Source organism: Equus przewalskii, chromosome 18, assembly GCF_037783145.1.
Source record: "Equus przewalskii isolate Varuska chromosome 18, EquPr2, whole genome shotgun sequence".
NCBI lineage: Eukaryota > Metazoa > Chordata > Mammalia > Perissodactyla > Equidae > Equus > Equus przewalskii.
The window spans coordinates 1126608-1142041 of NC_091848.1; the positions used below are offsets into that span (position 1 = coordinate 1126608).

General features: G+C 41.4%; 1 protein-coding gene across 8 annotated transcripts in view; it reads right to left on the reverse strand.

Moving 5' to 3' along the window:
* Positions 1–15434, reverse strand: part of VEPH1 (ventricular zone expressed PH domain containing 1) — a 207965-nt gene that overhangs the window by 75099 nt on the left and 117432 nt on the right. For all 8 annotated transcript variants that reach the window (XM_070582955.1, XM_070582957.1, XM_070582958.1 and 5 more), the window contains exons 8-9: positions 9525–9734; positions 8266–8663 (exon numbers count right to left, since the gene is read on the reverse strand). In XM_070582955.1, coding sequence (XP_070439056.1) covers positions 8266–8663; positions 9525–9734 — 608 coding nt within the window. The remainder of the gene's footprint in view (positions 1–8265; positions 8664–9524; positions 9735–15434) is intronic.

Genomic DNA, 15434 nt, shown 5'->3' on the forward strand with positions numbered 1-15434 from the left:
ACTGAACCCTATATCTTTGAGTGTCCTTGGGAAGAAAGCTCATCTCTTCAATTAAGAAGTGATCATTAAATGAAGAGTCAGTCAATTAAATCACAAATTCATTGTAAGGAAGAGAATTCTTTTCTCTACTACTGGAACCCGCTGGAATTTCTCATTCCTGTGGTAGTGGTGCTTCTCAAACGTTAATGTGCGTATGAATCACCTGAGGGACCTTGTTCAACCGGAGATGCTGACTCAGCAGGTCTGGGATGGGCCTGAGAATCTGAATTTCTAACAGGTGCCCAGGTGCTGTTGGCGTTGCTGGTCCATGGACCACATTTTGAGAAGCAAGGCTCTGCTGCAGGGTTTCTCAACCACTACTGATATTTTGGGCTGGAAACTCTTTGTCTTAGGGGGCTATCCTCTTCATTGTAGAAGTTTAGCAGCATCCACTAGATGCCAGTAGCACTTGCCTCCCCTCCCCAGTCATCACAACCGAAACTGTCTCCAGACATTACCAACAGTCCTCAGCCTGAGGACAAATTTGCCTCTGGTTGAGACCACTGCTCTAGTGTTTTGTTTAGTGGTTAAATGTCTAGTGCATAATGTAAACACCTCCTTGGCACCAGCTCCAGTGCGTGCAGCAGTCATCAACCAAATAAATAAACAGCTTTCCTTATTTTTTTTTTCTCCTGAGCAATTATCATGCTTTTATTTACAGTCACTGTGGATTTTTAACTGATTTTGTCTCCCTCCTTTCAATGGCCACAAAGGTGCTCAGAAGTAAATCTGTAAACCACATTTAGCAATTGTGAAAATTTCTAGAAAATAACTACTGAATTTATTTTATTTCTCTATGTTTGTTTTTTTCCCCTCACATTCAGTGAATCATCTCTTTTTATTTTATTATACATTTTTATAGGTGGTCATATCTAATTTGAAATAAGATTGGTTTCCCTTAAGTAAGGTACACCAGACAATCTGAATGGAAATAGACCAGGCAGGACAGGCACAATGCATTCACTTGCTGACCATGATTGATCATTTGCTGTTTGATACATATTAATAAATCTGGGAGATAGTGAGACAAGCCTCAAAAATATTGAACAATCTGGCTATTTTCTCCCGACAAACTGTAGTAAATTGAGGGACACAGGTGTCTGGAAACAGGACAGGAAACTAACATGAAAGAAAAGTGAGGGTTTTTTTAACCTCTCATTAAAGATATAAAATTAGCAATAAAGTTGAGGCTGATGAAAAACTTGGCCAAATAACTAATGTTTTACATTTTGCCAGCTCTGACATAAGACACTAAGAATTCATTCATTTAGAGCGTAAAAGACCTTTAAAAATGACCTTAAAAATAATCCAGCTGAGTGATTTTCAAGTGTCTTTAAGCTGGGGAATTCTTGGTTTAAACATCTATCAGGAAGGCCAATGTAAATCCAGCAAAATCAGAGCTGTTCTGTTGGCGGGGCAGGGGAAAGGAGGAAAGAGGGGGTCTAGGGGTCCTTTGAAGGGGCCCCTGAAGCTCTTTAAGGAGCACAGGTTGAAAACCCATGACCCTGTGTATGCTTTTGAGATAAGCGTGGGAAGTGGTGGCACAAGAAGATGAAGCAATCTGTTGGCGGAATTGGAACTGCCCAACAGCAGGGTTGGAACTGACACCCAGTTCCACAGACTGGTCAGGCAGGATGCTGAGAGTTCGGAGTTAGCACCAGGGTCCAAGTTACCAGCATCTCTGTTACTGACGCCAAATACTCTTGTTAAATAATTCCAAGCCTTGCAGAAATGTATACTTTAGAGTGTGCAAGTTTCTCTTTCCCTATCCCCAATCTGATTCTTCAGAGAAAACAAGTGGTAATAGTTTGTTGTGTGTCCTTCTGAAACTCTCCCCACCATATATTTATATCTATCTTCTATCTATCATCTATCTGTCTATCTATCTATCTATCTATCTATCTATCTATCTATCTATCTATCATCTATCTAAATCCTTTTCTTTGTCCTGGTTCTTAGCCAGCTCTATTTTTCCTTTTATCATAGGATTTAACACTTTCCAACTTCCTATATACTTTACTTATCATTTCTATTACTGATGTCACGTCTTTTCCCACTAGAACAGTCTCTGTGAGGGCAAGGATATTTGCCTGTTTTGTCCACTGACATTTCTCAGGTTCCTAGGATGCTGCTGGCATGTAGCAGGAACTCAGAAATCTTTGCAGAATGAATGAATGAAGAATGAACAGTCAGGACAAGTAAGCGGAGCACAGAGGATTTTTACGGCAGTGAAGCTATTCTGCATGATGCTACAAATGGTAGATACATCCAAACAATGGAATATTATTTAGCACTACAAAGAAGTGAGCTATCAAGTTGTAAAAAGACACGGAGGCACCTAAAATGCATATTCCTAGTGAAAGAAGCTGATCTGAAAAGGCTGCTTAGAAATTGGGTGTTTGATATGAGAAGTGGATTCATACTCAGAGTCTCTGCAATGGCATTATGCACATTTGTGGCTTATTTTAATGGTAGAATAATATTCTAATGGCTGTTGGATAATTGATGTGAATATTTCATCTGAAAAATGATTAGTTTCTGTAAAACAATTTATTTTTAAAAGTCCAATGAATTTTCTTTTAAGAAAAAGAAAAAATTGCATTTTATAATTTCTTACTGGTCTCTAATGTGGACAGGAGAAAAATGTAGACAGAGTAAACCCAGGAATTTGGCATCTTTTACTGAGCTCACTTCAAGTGGGCCTGCCAACACGTGACACGAGGCTCTCTCCGCTTCAGATAGACTCATCTGCTGTCTGCAAACACACATCTCTCTGAAAACGGACTGTAACACAAATACACACTACCAAGTTATCGGATGCCTACACTCCTGATTGCCGAGTATGCCACTGCCTATGTTTTTGGAAAAACATTTAAAAATCCTCCATCATCTGAAATTTGATGGCTGTTGTGGAGCAGACAAGTGAAAATTATCTTTTTTTCTTTTCCCTTTTCCTCTGTTATACTAAAACCCTTTCCGCAGCCATATAATCTCTTTTCAGTTTCCTGGCTACCAGCTCTTCATCACCAACAGAGCTCAGAAATAGGGATCTGCTCAGTTTTTAAATGAGATCTGATGATATCCAGGGAGCATTTTGTTCCCCTACAGGGCACATACTGCCAGTTTCATAATGGAAGTAATAGGAAAAATAACACTTGCTTTCCTGAAATTTGGTTTGCGGCAAACTGGATTGGAATGTACTCTTCTGCTGGGAACTGTCAGTGGCTCAGGACCATTTCACAACAGCATTGTGTCCTGTGGAGTAAAGCCAGTCCCCAGACACAGTAACGGATGACTGATACATCTTCCCTAAAAAAAGATAAAAATACTTACTGCGGCTATCAGAGTATAATGCCGTATAACCTCCCATTTTAAAAATAACACATTTAGAAGAATATATTTAAGAATATGAAATAAGTCACAGCAAACTACTTCAGCTTCTAAACTACCTCCTCCTCCTTTTTCTGCTTTTAACGTGGCTACCTTTAGGGTGAGATATACTGAAATGCATTCCTGTGCATTTTTGCTACATTTATGTATTTACTTTTGTCTCTATTAATTAGCAAGGTCCCTTTAAATGTGTTAGAGACATACTCAAGGTGGACATTACATTAGGTAAACTGACTGTTTCAAGGGTTTGGACGACTCATTTCATTTACGGGCAGATAATCTCTCCTTGATTTCCATACAAAATGGCCCAAGCGTGTACATGTGCTTACCAATTTGACTTTGAACTGTCTTCTAGTTGGATAAATATACATCTCATCTGTTGATAAATATCAGTTAAACCAAGATGCAGACAAGCAACACACTCCCTTGTCTGATAGCATGGCTAGGTCATCTTTCTTTAATTGTTTATTTGGATGTGCAAAGAAAATCAAAATTTTTCTTAAGAGGGAGGAACTTTCGAAAATATAATTAAGGGGACATAAAGTTACCTGATGTCCTCCAGCGGAACTCTGCAACATGTTAAGTTGTGGAGTTAAGTGTATGACATCCTTACCAGTGACTTGTGGTTACCCGCCCAGCTGTGCAGCTCGCCTTAGCTGGGGACGAACAAGGGTTGCAATCTGATGCTAGCTCCACAGAGGAGTCTGGAGGGCATCTTTTCAAAAAGATTTGTAGATCCTCCTTTACCATATTATCTGGATGTTTCTCATGGGCCACTGCGGATGACTGGAACCAGGACATGTGTGGCAGGAGAAAGTCAAGGAGAGACCCAGCCACCATTATACCTGTCTTCTTTCAACTAAAATCTACTCTTTAGAGAAATGGGAACTGGTGAGCATGTAATCCAAGATAAATTCCAAAGCACCAAGAAAAACTCTTTAGAAAAGTTTTTCCTAACAAGTGTTTTTCAAACAGGGGCCCAAGTGACCACTTCAATGAAATGAGGCTCTGGGAAATTTGTAACATTTTCCTACTTGCTGTTTTTCTCTCTCAAATTGTGTGAAAAGCTTTAGGATTTTTCCCTGCCTCCAAATCTTACAATTCTCCCCATGGAGAAATTATCCTAACTCCATGATAAAGCCAATCTATTAAAAAAAAGAAAGAGAAAAGAAAACCTCCCCAGAACCATCAAGTGGATGAGTGTTATCATCATCACCCCAAGGATGGACTAACAGAGGAGAAAGAGGTGAGAACTGGTGCTGGCTTCACCTCTCAGCCATACTAACAGGAGGTTGGACCGTCTACACACACAATTTCCATAAGGAAGCTTTGTCGGTAATTAATTAGGAAAACAGCACCTGCTTCTTGATATTTACAATAAACTTCATTTTATTTTATTTTTGTGTGTTCTTATATCTGTTCAAGTTAAGAAAAATCAACTCGCGTGAGTCTATTAGAGAAAGGACAACATCACTAGCTTTCAAATTAGGTTTCTGCGAGGCAGGCTTGCTGACATGCTCTACAGATGGCATGAATTTCTACCCAATCACGAAATATGTCAAAATAACCAAAATAGCACGGATGGGTTCTTGTAAGCTTTTATATCACCCTTTACAGAACTCCAGCGATGGGCCAGATTTTCAAGGATTTATTTCAATATCATGTGTTTCTTTCTTTTTTTTTAATGTCTAATCATTTTTGTTCACATAAATGAATACTAGTGATTCATATTTTTAAAATGCCCTTTGGCAGATGAACTAAATTCCTTGTGTCTTGTATGTCAATATAATCAGGCCGTGATATTAGACCCACTGTGTTTGAATACAGAACTTTCAGTGGTTGGCAAACCTGCACCCATGCCAGAGGCCTCTAAGGCTCAGGAGAGTATATCTGATCTGGCGATAACAGGTTCTTTCATACCCGAAATGACGCTGCTGACCCAACCTCAGTAAGACCTAGGGTGTCACAATTTTTCCAGACGTGATGATAGGTTTGCATTGATCGATTTACGCTCCATTGTCTGTCCCCACTGCGATCAATATCATGCAAACAAAAGACATCTAAGTGGGGCTGAGGACGCCATTTGTGACCTTGATTTTCCTCATATCCAATTCTGCTGTACAGTGACTAGTGACGTTCTTTCAACAGAGTTTATTACTGAGGTATTAGGTTGAACCATATGAAAGCAATGTTTTTGTAGGTCAAAATAAGGAAGTCCAACATCAGTTTCTTCATATGATTCAAACTAATACCAAAAGAGCTTCTTTAAAGGGTTGTTTTGTCATGTTATTAAAGTGTGGACTTTCTAACATCAGTCTAAGATTATTCTTAACACCTTGTTTTTGTTCTTGTTCTTGTTTCCTGTTGGCTATCTGTCTTTTGAACTTTAAATGTTATGGAAGTGGTCTTTATGCTTCCTCCCTTTGTTTCTTGATTACTTTACAAAATTCAGCAAGAAAGACCAAATATGTCGCTTTTATACCAACAACGCAATAAACATAACACAATTTCTAAGCCTAAATCTTTCTTCAATAAATTTTTAAGGAAAGAAATGCAATATTGCTGAATCAAGCGATCTTATGACAACAAGCAGAATTGTGTCAGCCAGATGCTTGCTGGCATTTCCCCGAATGGTTTCCACAGTCCCTGAGAGAGCCACAGCGTGTCCCCTGCAGGCAGCGCCAGTACTTTCTTGGTGAGTATATTTACAGTGAGTCATAGAAATCTTCCATCCCTCACACATCTCTGGGCAAGGAACTTCCCAGGAACTTCCAGGAAATTACAAAAGTATGAATTAATTCCAAAATGTCAACTTAAAAAAATATGTACTCAGTTCTAGGATTCCTAGTAGGAAACATCGGCATCAAAAGGAAATACCTTTTTTTTTTCTAAAGTAAAGATGATGGATTCATTCCATATTTTGGAAAAAAACCCAAGTCACCCAGTTAACTCTCAAACTCCCAAACGAATTCAAGGCAATAAGAAATAACATGTTTTTGACAACTAGATGCTTGAAGTATCTCTGCTGGACTTCATGTTTTCACAAGATTAAAACTCATGGTACAGCACACCTTTAATGCTTTAGTCTAAACTTTAAAAAAAAACCCAAGCCAAAAACTGTTCTAGTAGATGGAAGCACGTCTAACCTTGCTACAGACTCTGTCAAACTGGGAAATTCCTCTCATAGTCAATTATATAAAGTTCTCCAACCTGTACATTAAACACATGGATTATTAGGGAAACATGCCATTATAAAGGGTTTGCACTGATTGAGTTTTATTTATTTTAGCTATTTCCAAGCCTCCGGTATACTTAATTATCTAAAATTCGTATTGAATACAAATAATATCACTTTTATTGTCACCATTTAAAAAAAGAATTTTAAGAAGGCTGATCAATTGAGTAAGTAAACACCTTTGAAAATGTCAGATTCTACACAGACATGCTAAATAATAATATTTGTCATGACCAAATTCTTGGACCCCTCCTTTTCCTTTGTTAGCCTGAGAATACGTCCTTTCCTCTGATTTGGGGCCAGAGAAGAGGCAGGAAGTAGAGTTTGGGAAACAGGACCCTCCTAGAACCTAAACCTGGAAAGAGATGATAGAGAGGGTGGGTGAATATGAATTGGATTCACTATTCTTCAGCTATATTTCCTTCTGGAAGATGCGCTGCCTAGCTTTTTCTAGAAGGGCAAAAGATGCGTGTGAAAAGACGGCGTGTTCTGCTAGAGGGCTAGGACCTTCATGTGAATCTCAAGGGAATAACACAGCTGCTGGTTAGGAAGGATCGCGGGAAACGTCTAATTAGTTTGACAGTGCCTTCGAGCCAGCCAGACCTGTTCAACCCACGCCAGAAGCGCAGCCGCCCTAGCCCTCTGCCATTTAGTACCTGTGTCTCGAACCCATCGCCTTTCCCAGGACCAGGATTAGGGCACAAAACTCAAGGAAGTGCCAGAAAATTTAGTAGCGAAGATAAATTAACATTAAAAAAAAATCAAAATTAATACAAAAAGTCCAGGATGAACAAAATTATCAAAATTGTAAGTAAAGACACGATTCATATTACTACCTACTCCTTTTGCCTCAGCTCCAATATAGCTCAGCAAGACATCATTACTGATCCTGTTAAGTCTTCACTTAAAATTTTTCTGAGTTTTTTGGGCACCTCCTTAGACTGTGCACTGAGGGAAGGCCCGCCCTGACACCCTTTTATGCCTTTGTCCTATGTTTTCTGCCAGGCTCACACTTTCACTGGTCCCGGGCTGCATCACCTCCTGACTCTACTTATGCTTTCTTCAGTCTATAATCTCGGAGAGTTCAGAGATTGTGTCTGTTTGGGTCATAGCTGAGACTCACACAAAGCAGAACCTTTAGCACAGTGCCTGGCACACAGTAGCTGCTTCCTGAGTGCTTGTTGAATGAATGGAAGAAAATCTCTTGGAGCTCAATGCTGTGCATGACTTCCTCGCATGCTTATGTGGATGGAAAAATGCCTGAGGCTGGGCCCCTTTCTCAGACCCTGTTTTGGGGGCCACAGATCCCTTCCAGGATTTTCCTGAACACTAACACCAGGGAGCTAGGAACAATATATCTTGAGGTTTGGAAAAAAATCAGAGTTGGTGCACCTAAGTAGGTTCAAATGGAAAACAAAAAGATGATCGAACTTACTAGATAAAAAAGCAATTAAAATAATGTAAGAGTGTTTCAAAATGATCTATTTTGCAAAAGATCCAGAAAAATAGGATGGCAATTTATGTGATTTGAGTTTTTTGAGATTTTTTTTTCCCCAGTGATGTCTGAAATTTCTCAAGTTTGGGGCGCTTAGAGCACTTACCTTCAATGGTACACTGATCAGGGACGGGAATCTTCTTTCCGATTTCCACAGCATATGCTTTCACTTTACTGAGGTTTTCCTTTAAGTGCAAATACAGCTTATCTTGGTATTCTACAGGACTTGTGGTTGCCTCTGGAGTTTCTTCCCGGTAGTTTTCTTTAACGAGTTCTGGCAAATTCTCTGATTCTATATGTATACTACTTGAGTGTGAAACTGAAGAATTTCCCAGCTGTGATCCATCAGCGTCTGCCTTAAAGGACCACTTGTCATTTCCTTGGCTAAGTGGGTCTAAGTCTGAAAGAGAGATGCTGGCTGGTGTATCTCCACTCTCCACGACTTCCCCATCATCTGAATTCATGCCCTTCGTTAGCACCGTGTGCAAAGCCAAACTCTTTGACCTACAGCACAAACAAAAGGAAAGTTGAGATAGTAAGGAGGTTGAGCTACCACTCACTGACAAGGAAAAGAAAGAATAATAACACCGGACAACAACGTACTTCTGCCAGAGCACGAAACTGAAAATTGGTGCTATTAACAGATTTGATGAAACAGACCACCAACAAGTTATGTAATAAGCCAAAATTTTGAAGGTCTAGGCCTCTCCAAAAACAAAGATGTAAAAATCAATTTCATGGCAAAACTGGTCGGATAATGGCGGACTTACACACTTACATTCTTTTTTTTTTTAAACAGTGAATTCTTTTTTTTTTTTTAAAGATTTTATTTATTTATTTATTTCTCCCCAAAGCCCCCCGGTACATAGTTGTATATTCTTTGTTGTGGGTCCTTCTAGTTGTGGCATGTGGGACGCTGCCTCAGCGTGGTTTGATGAGCAGTGCCATGTCCGCGCCCAGGATTCGAACCAACGAAACACTGGGCCGCCTGCAGCAGAGCGCGTGAACTAAACCACTCGGCCGCGGGGCCAGCCTCCTTACATTCTTTTTTATACTTTTGCATTTGCTTTTTCATCAGAAGCCAAGGGAAGCTTTTGACAGTCATTCTTAACATTGGCATATTTATACTTAAAAAGTATTTTGAAAAAATAAGCCAGAGGTTTGTTTTCCATTTGTATTCTTCCTTTAAAATAGCGAGCTTCTCTGGATGATGAAAGCACTGTGGATAAACTTCATTCAGGAAAGGCTGGCACTTGGGTGACTGTTGGTAAAAGACGCTTAAACATGACCCCAGAGCAGGGTGCTAACAAGACTAGCAGCAAACATAGAGTGCACACTTTAAAAACCAGCCGAACAAGCTCATACCTGCTAAATCTAATGTCTTTTCTTTCTTCCTTACAAACGTGGCCCAAACTATATCTTCTGATAGAGCCGGGGGTATTGCTCTCAGCATTGATTTTGTCTTCAAAAGCCTGTATTTTAACTTGGAGCTTTTCATGGTCTTCATTTCCAGCTATAGTGAGCTTTGCTTCTCTCAGCTTTTCAGGGAATTCGATTTCAGCACTGGCTTTTTTCCTAAAGGGATAAAAATCACTGCATTAGATGCTGCTCATATATACCCTTTATGACAGTGTTACTCTCTGTTTAACTGCCTCTTCTTTAAAACCGAAAGCTTTACCTGGTAAAATGTTTATTAGTTATTTAACAAATATTTATTGGACATAGCCCATACTAGTTACTACTTGAAATTGCTTCCAAAACTTATTTTGCCAGAGGTTTAGGAACCTTGGTGTTTATGTCGACTTAGTATTGGAAATACTTTTTGAAGGACTCCGAGAATAAAAAGCACTTTTTACGGTCATCTACCATGTTCTTAGCTAGCTCTCCAAACGCACGGCTTCCATAGGAAATTCATGCCAGGTATTTCCTAGAAAAAATACACGTGCTGATGTATTTGTGCTGAAACTGATACAATAAGAACATTTCAAAAGGACCGTGCAAACTCACGGTTTTGTTACTTTTACGGAAATCAGTGTTATGAAGCAAGAAAATTCTTTCTGAACTTTAATATGTTGGAGGAAAGAGGTTTTCCTGGATGATATTAATAGTTCCATATATGTTTCATAGCAGAATTTATAAAACTCTCTGTAGGTCATTAAAACTCTCTCCTTTGAGGCAGGGGCTGTCTGCGGTGTGGCTTTGGAACCTTCCCAAGGCCTGCCACAGTGCCTTAGACGGAGAAAGAGCCGACGGATAAACTCAGAAAGAGCCCATCGTGCTCACTCAGGTGCTGGATGGTCAAGGCAGTGGTCCATTTGTCTCCCCTTATTTGTCTTCTGAGGGTGAGCCAGGCTCAAGCTACTTTCTATCTATTTAGCAATCACTATCAATCATATCATATAGGCTCAGCATTAGTTATTTCCTTATAAATGCAAGAGTTAGTAATCCCTGGACATGCAGTCATCAACAGGGACTAATGATTCTTTTGGTTTGGCTGTATATTTACTTGGTTCTCTTTAGCGTTATTCTTAGATGGTGAGGACAGGGGCCTCAAGCCTTTAGAAAAGTCCTGGCTTTTCAAATGTATGGCTATTTTTCTCTAAGGGCCAAAGTAAACCTGGCACAGTATTTAGGTGAGAGCGAGAAGACACAATTTTGTTGTTTTTAATGCTCTGGTTTTTAGGGAAAACCAATGCAGAAGGCTGGTAACAGTATTTCCAGCTACAGTCCACTCATTCTGGGGCCACATCTGTGGCAGGCACTGATGTGGGCTAGCTGGCAAGGGAGGATCCTGCAGCTTTTCTGGGTGGCCCGGAGAGGGTCCCGGCCTTGAGGAACGGTTCATAGTTCGGGTCCGCCGTGGTCTGCATCCCCCTGTTAGTCCAGCCCAAGGGCAGCTGCTGATGGTGCAAACTGGGAAGGAGAGTAGATGACCCGTTAGGTAACCAGGACATTGTTTATTGTCTAATAAGTGATTGCTGATAATATTTAAATATATTTTTATAGGCTTCCTATGGTTTTGCGTACACAATGTTCATTTATTATCCATACCATGCTTGACTGAAATACACAGGAATAGATTTCGAGAAGCAGCAGTTAGGAATAAAGGCTAACCTTGGACACGTTCCGCTTCCTGACACATATATGATAGCAGCTGCCCACAAACGATGGGAGGCTTTGACATCTTCTAGCCAGAGGATTCTAAAAGCGGAACGTTTACTCGTATTACAAATGAAACCAAGATAGCCGTAACACTGGATGTTATTTTACAAACCATGATGATTACCAAGATTAATTTTAAAAGATCCAGTGAACTCTCTCAAGATGAGAACTTTGGGGGATATTTATTTTCTGTTCATGTTAGCCCACGCATAGTCACCAAACTAAAGTATTTCTCCGCTTCCTGGGAACCTGATCACATTTCAAAAATGAAAGATGCCTTTATTTTTGAACTGTATTTCAGAAATTTCTATAGCTGGGATTATTAAAACTTGAAAATTTGTAAAGCACAAAGTATACCTCAATATCCATGTATCAGATACTGAGCATTATGTAATGTTTTAAATCTCAAAACATATGAGCTGTTAGAGGAACAATTTCTCACAAATTTAGTTTTTTTTCTTTCTATATAAATCTTTGGGTTATAACAATAGTTAAAATAATCACATTTTCTCCCCCAGAACTTTGAATTTCAGATGATTATAGTAAATCTCAGTAGGTAACTTTATTGGATCAGTTTCTGATCTTTTTAATAAAATTTTCATACTTGTGGAGATCTTTCTTTCATTTATTGTACTCTTTATATCAATTTCCCTATCAATAAACGGGGATAACAACTATACTTAACTCATAGACTTCTTGGGAAGATGAAACGACGGAATCACTGTGAAACACTATTCCTAGCACGTAACAGGCAGTCAACGGAAATTTGATTTCATTACTATTATTACTAATTGTTTTTATTATTGTTGCTATTCCTTTGGCAACTTTATCTGCCCTGTCTATGCCTTGCGTTAACATATAGAGAAGACATCAGTGGCCCGGACACAGGCAGATCAGTAATTCACATCCCCAAGGGAACTGACGTCCCCTGGTGATGCCGTGGCACCAGGCTTTAGGAGAGGACAGTCACTCAGCCCCCTTTCCCGGCTTCTGTCTCCCGTTGCCAGGTGTTGTTATTAAGCACCCGGGCCTGAATGAGGGGACTTGGGCATGAGAGCAGTTGTGGGTTACCCCTAGACATCCACCAATCCCAAGAGGGGAAGTCAGGTGTCTCTGGGGTAGAGTTGCCAGGTAAAATACAGGACACCCAGGCAAATCTGAATTTCAGGTAAACTACAACTAAATTTTTTAGTATAAGTATGTCTCTAGATGGACATGCTAAACATGTATTCTATGACACTAAAAAATTATTTGTTCTTTATCTGAAATTTAACTGCATGTCCTGTATTTCTGCTTATTAAATCTGGCAACTCTACTCCAGGGTAAACCCCTGCTGCTCGGGGCCAGGGATCTGGACTGCTCTTCCTCGTTCCCCTGTGCTGGCACAGTGCTTGGCACCCACAGGTACCTGAAGTGTTTGTGGAATAAATAAACTGAGACCACCTTGGTTTCCGAAGTGAGACTGCTCCTTGCTCCCACAAAAACCTCCAGAGGTCTACCAGATGCCCATGACAAGATACCAGATGCTTCTGCTGGCCTATGGGGGTGGAGGGTGGGGCGGTGTCATTTGGTAAATATCAAATGTGGAGAGAAGCAAGGAATGAGACTGGGAGTAAAAGAGGGAATTGCAAAGGGCCAAATATGAGAGTGAAGGTGCAACAATCAAATGGCCCAGAAAAGTGATCCTTAGATACGAGGCTGACGAGGGCTGCTGATGAGTAGAATTCTCACCACAAAGACTTTCTCTGATACACAGTCTCCTTGTTTTGATGATCTGGAGATGTGTATGACACAGAGTCAGGGGACGGGGCGGTCATGAGGAGTCACCGAGGCATCCAGATCTGCAAGACAGACCAAAGAGAACTCTCTCTCACTGCCCATCCGTCCACCTGGGCTTGTCACAGAGTGCTGCTGGCAGGGAGCTGGGACGGTTCAGGATGGAAGCTCAGAAAATGACAGAGGGAAATTTGAGTTTATAATCAACATGCATTGCTCTTTCTCTTCTCCTCTTCGTTTTTAAATTTAGTGCAAACAGATAGGAGAGAATTTGTTCAAAACCAGAGACCTTTTTTTTTTTTTTTTTTAAAGATTTTATTTTTTTCCTTTTTCTCCCCAAAGCCCCCCGGTACACAGTTGTGTATTCTTCGTTATGGGTTCTTCTAGTTGTGGCATGTGGGACGCTGCCTCAGCGTGGTCTGATGAGCAGTGCCATGTCCGCACCCAGGATTCGAACCAACGAAACACTGGGCCGCCTGCAGCGGAGCTCACGAACTTAACCACTCGGCCACGGGGCCAGCCCCGAAACCAGAGACCTTTTACAAAGATAAATTCTGCATTCCTTCTGGAGCAAGAAGTGCTCACAAATGTGAAAGCCCTGGTGGGGCCATTGGTCCTGTGCGCCTACTTGTGGGGGAGTGAGCTGGGGGCCAGTGGATTGGGTTTATGTAAGGGGGTTCTTATTTCTTCCCATTTGTCACTTTTAACCCCAGAGGTGATTTTACAGAAATCTTTGTCAGAGTTCTGTAATCCCCTAAATATTAACTTGGCTTTAATTCAACATGCCACATGACAAGAGTCTCAGATGATTTCCAGTCTCAACAGTTTCTGGTCTCTGTTGCCAAGATAAAACTTTTAAAAGCCCCTCTAGGGCTGCTCGGGGAGGCCTCATTACCTCCCTCCGGCTGAGCAGGGCTCCCCTTAGACACGAGTGGGCCCTTGGGCAGCTCACTGCTCTTGCTCAGCTGGAGATGGGCACTAGAGCTGGCAGAGGTGGAGCGATTGGCAGCTCTCTCTTCCTGGGTCCTTAAAGCAAAGAAAATAATATGAGTTAACTTTTGACGAGCTTGGCTGCTGATCCCACGTCCGGGTATGTACTCAAAAAGAGCTGAGCTCATTCGAGGGGAAGCAGGAGCCCACATGGGTCAAAGCCACGAGGAGTCCTCCATTCTGAGGGTGTCCTGGTCCTTACTCTTCAGCAGTTTCTTGGGTCACCAGTCATCATAAGAATGGCAGAGGTCATGCCCCAGCTCCACAGTGCTGCCATCTGTCCGGGGACTGCAGCGAGGAATGCTGCTGGAACAGCTCCACTCACACACTGAGGGAACAGACAGCGCTAAGTCTAGGTTCTTGGTACTCTCTCCTGCCTTGGACCTGCTCCGTGGGCAACAGCAGAGACCAGCAGGTGCCCAGTTATAGATGGGCACCAGGATGCAGAAGTTTGCTGCAATGAAATGACTCCGTGGTTTACTTCATTCACACAAGATCTTTTTTTAGGAGCTTCCAAAAGAGATGGTTGTAGGGAAATGGACTGAGCTCGGCCTCACAGGGAAAAGACCTAGGGCCTTGACTCCAATCTCCTGTTCTCTAGTGATGTGGCAATTGTCCTTGTGATGGTAAGCCTCATTTTTGTCATCTAGAAATAGAATTAATGATACCACATCACCAGATTGCTGAATGCATTATATCATATAATGCATTTGACAGTACAGCCCACTCAGAATGGGGACGAACAAGTCAAATGATAAAACCCTGGGTGGCTGCCCAGTGTGGACATTTGACACTGGAAGAAGACAGCTTGTGCAGGCGATGCCAAACCTGGACGGTGAGCCTCTCCTGCTCACAGCCAGGGAGGACAGGACAAACCCTCCCGCACACGGCGGCAGCCTGTGGAATGTGCTTTGCGGGAGAGCGGCCCTCCCTGCTGGGCGAGCACACGAGCATGGGGACATAGAAGTGGTTGACTTAAAAAATCTCTGTACTTCCAGTAAGAATTCTGAGCAACTGAAGGCACAGAGAGAGAATTCCCTGCAGTCAGAATAAAAGTTGAAAAGCCCTGATATGAGGAAGTGACCACTCTAATGCAGACGCTCAGTGATTCAATGGGACACGGACAAAGCATCAGCAAAAAGGGCAAAGCCCTTGGGCCAGTCCCAGCGGCCTAGTGGTTAAGGTTGTCATGCTCTTCTTTGGCGGCCAGGGTTCGGTTCCCAGGCATACATTACTCCTCTGTCAGTGGCCATGATGTGGTGGTGACCTACATGCAAAAAGAGGAAGATTGGCAGTGGATGTTAGCTCAGGGAAAATCTTCCTCTGCAAAAAAAAAAAAAAAAAAAA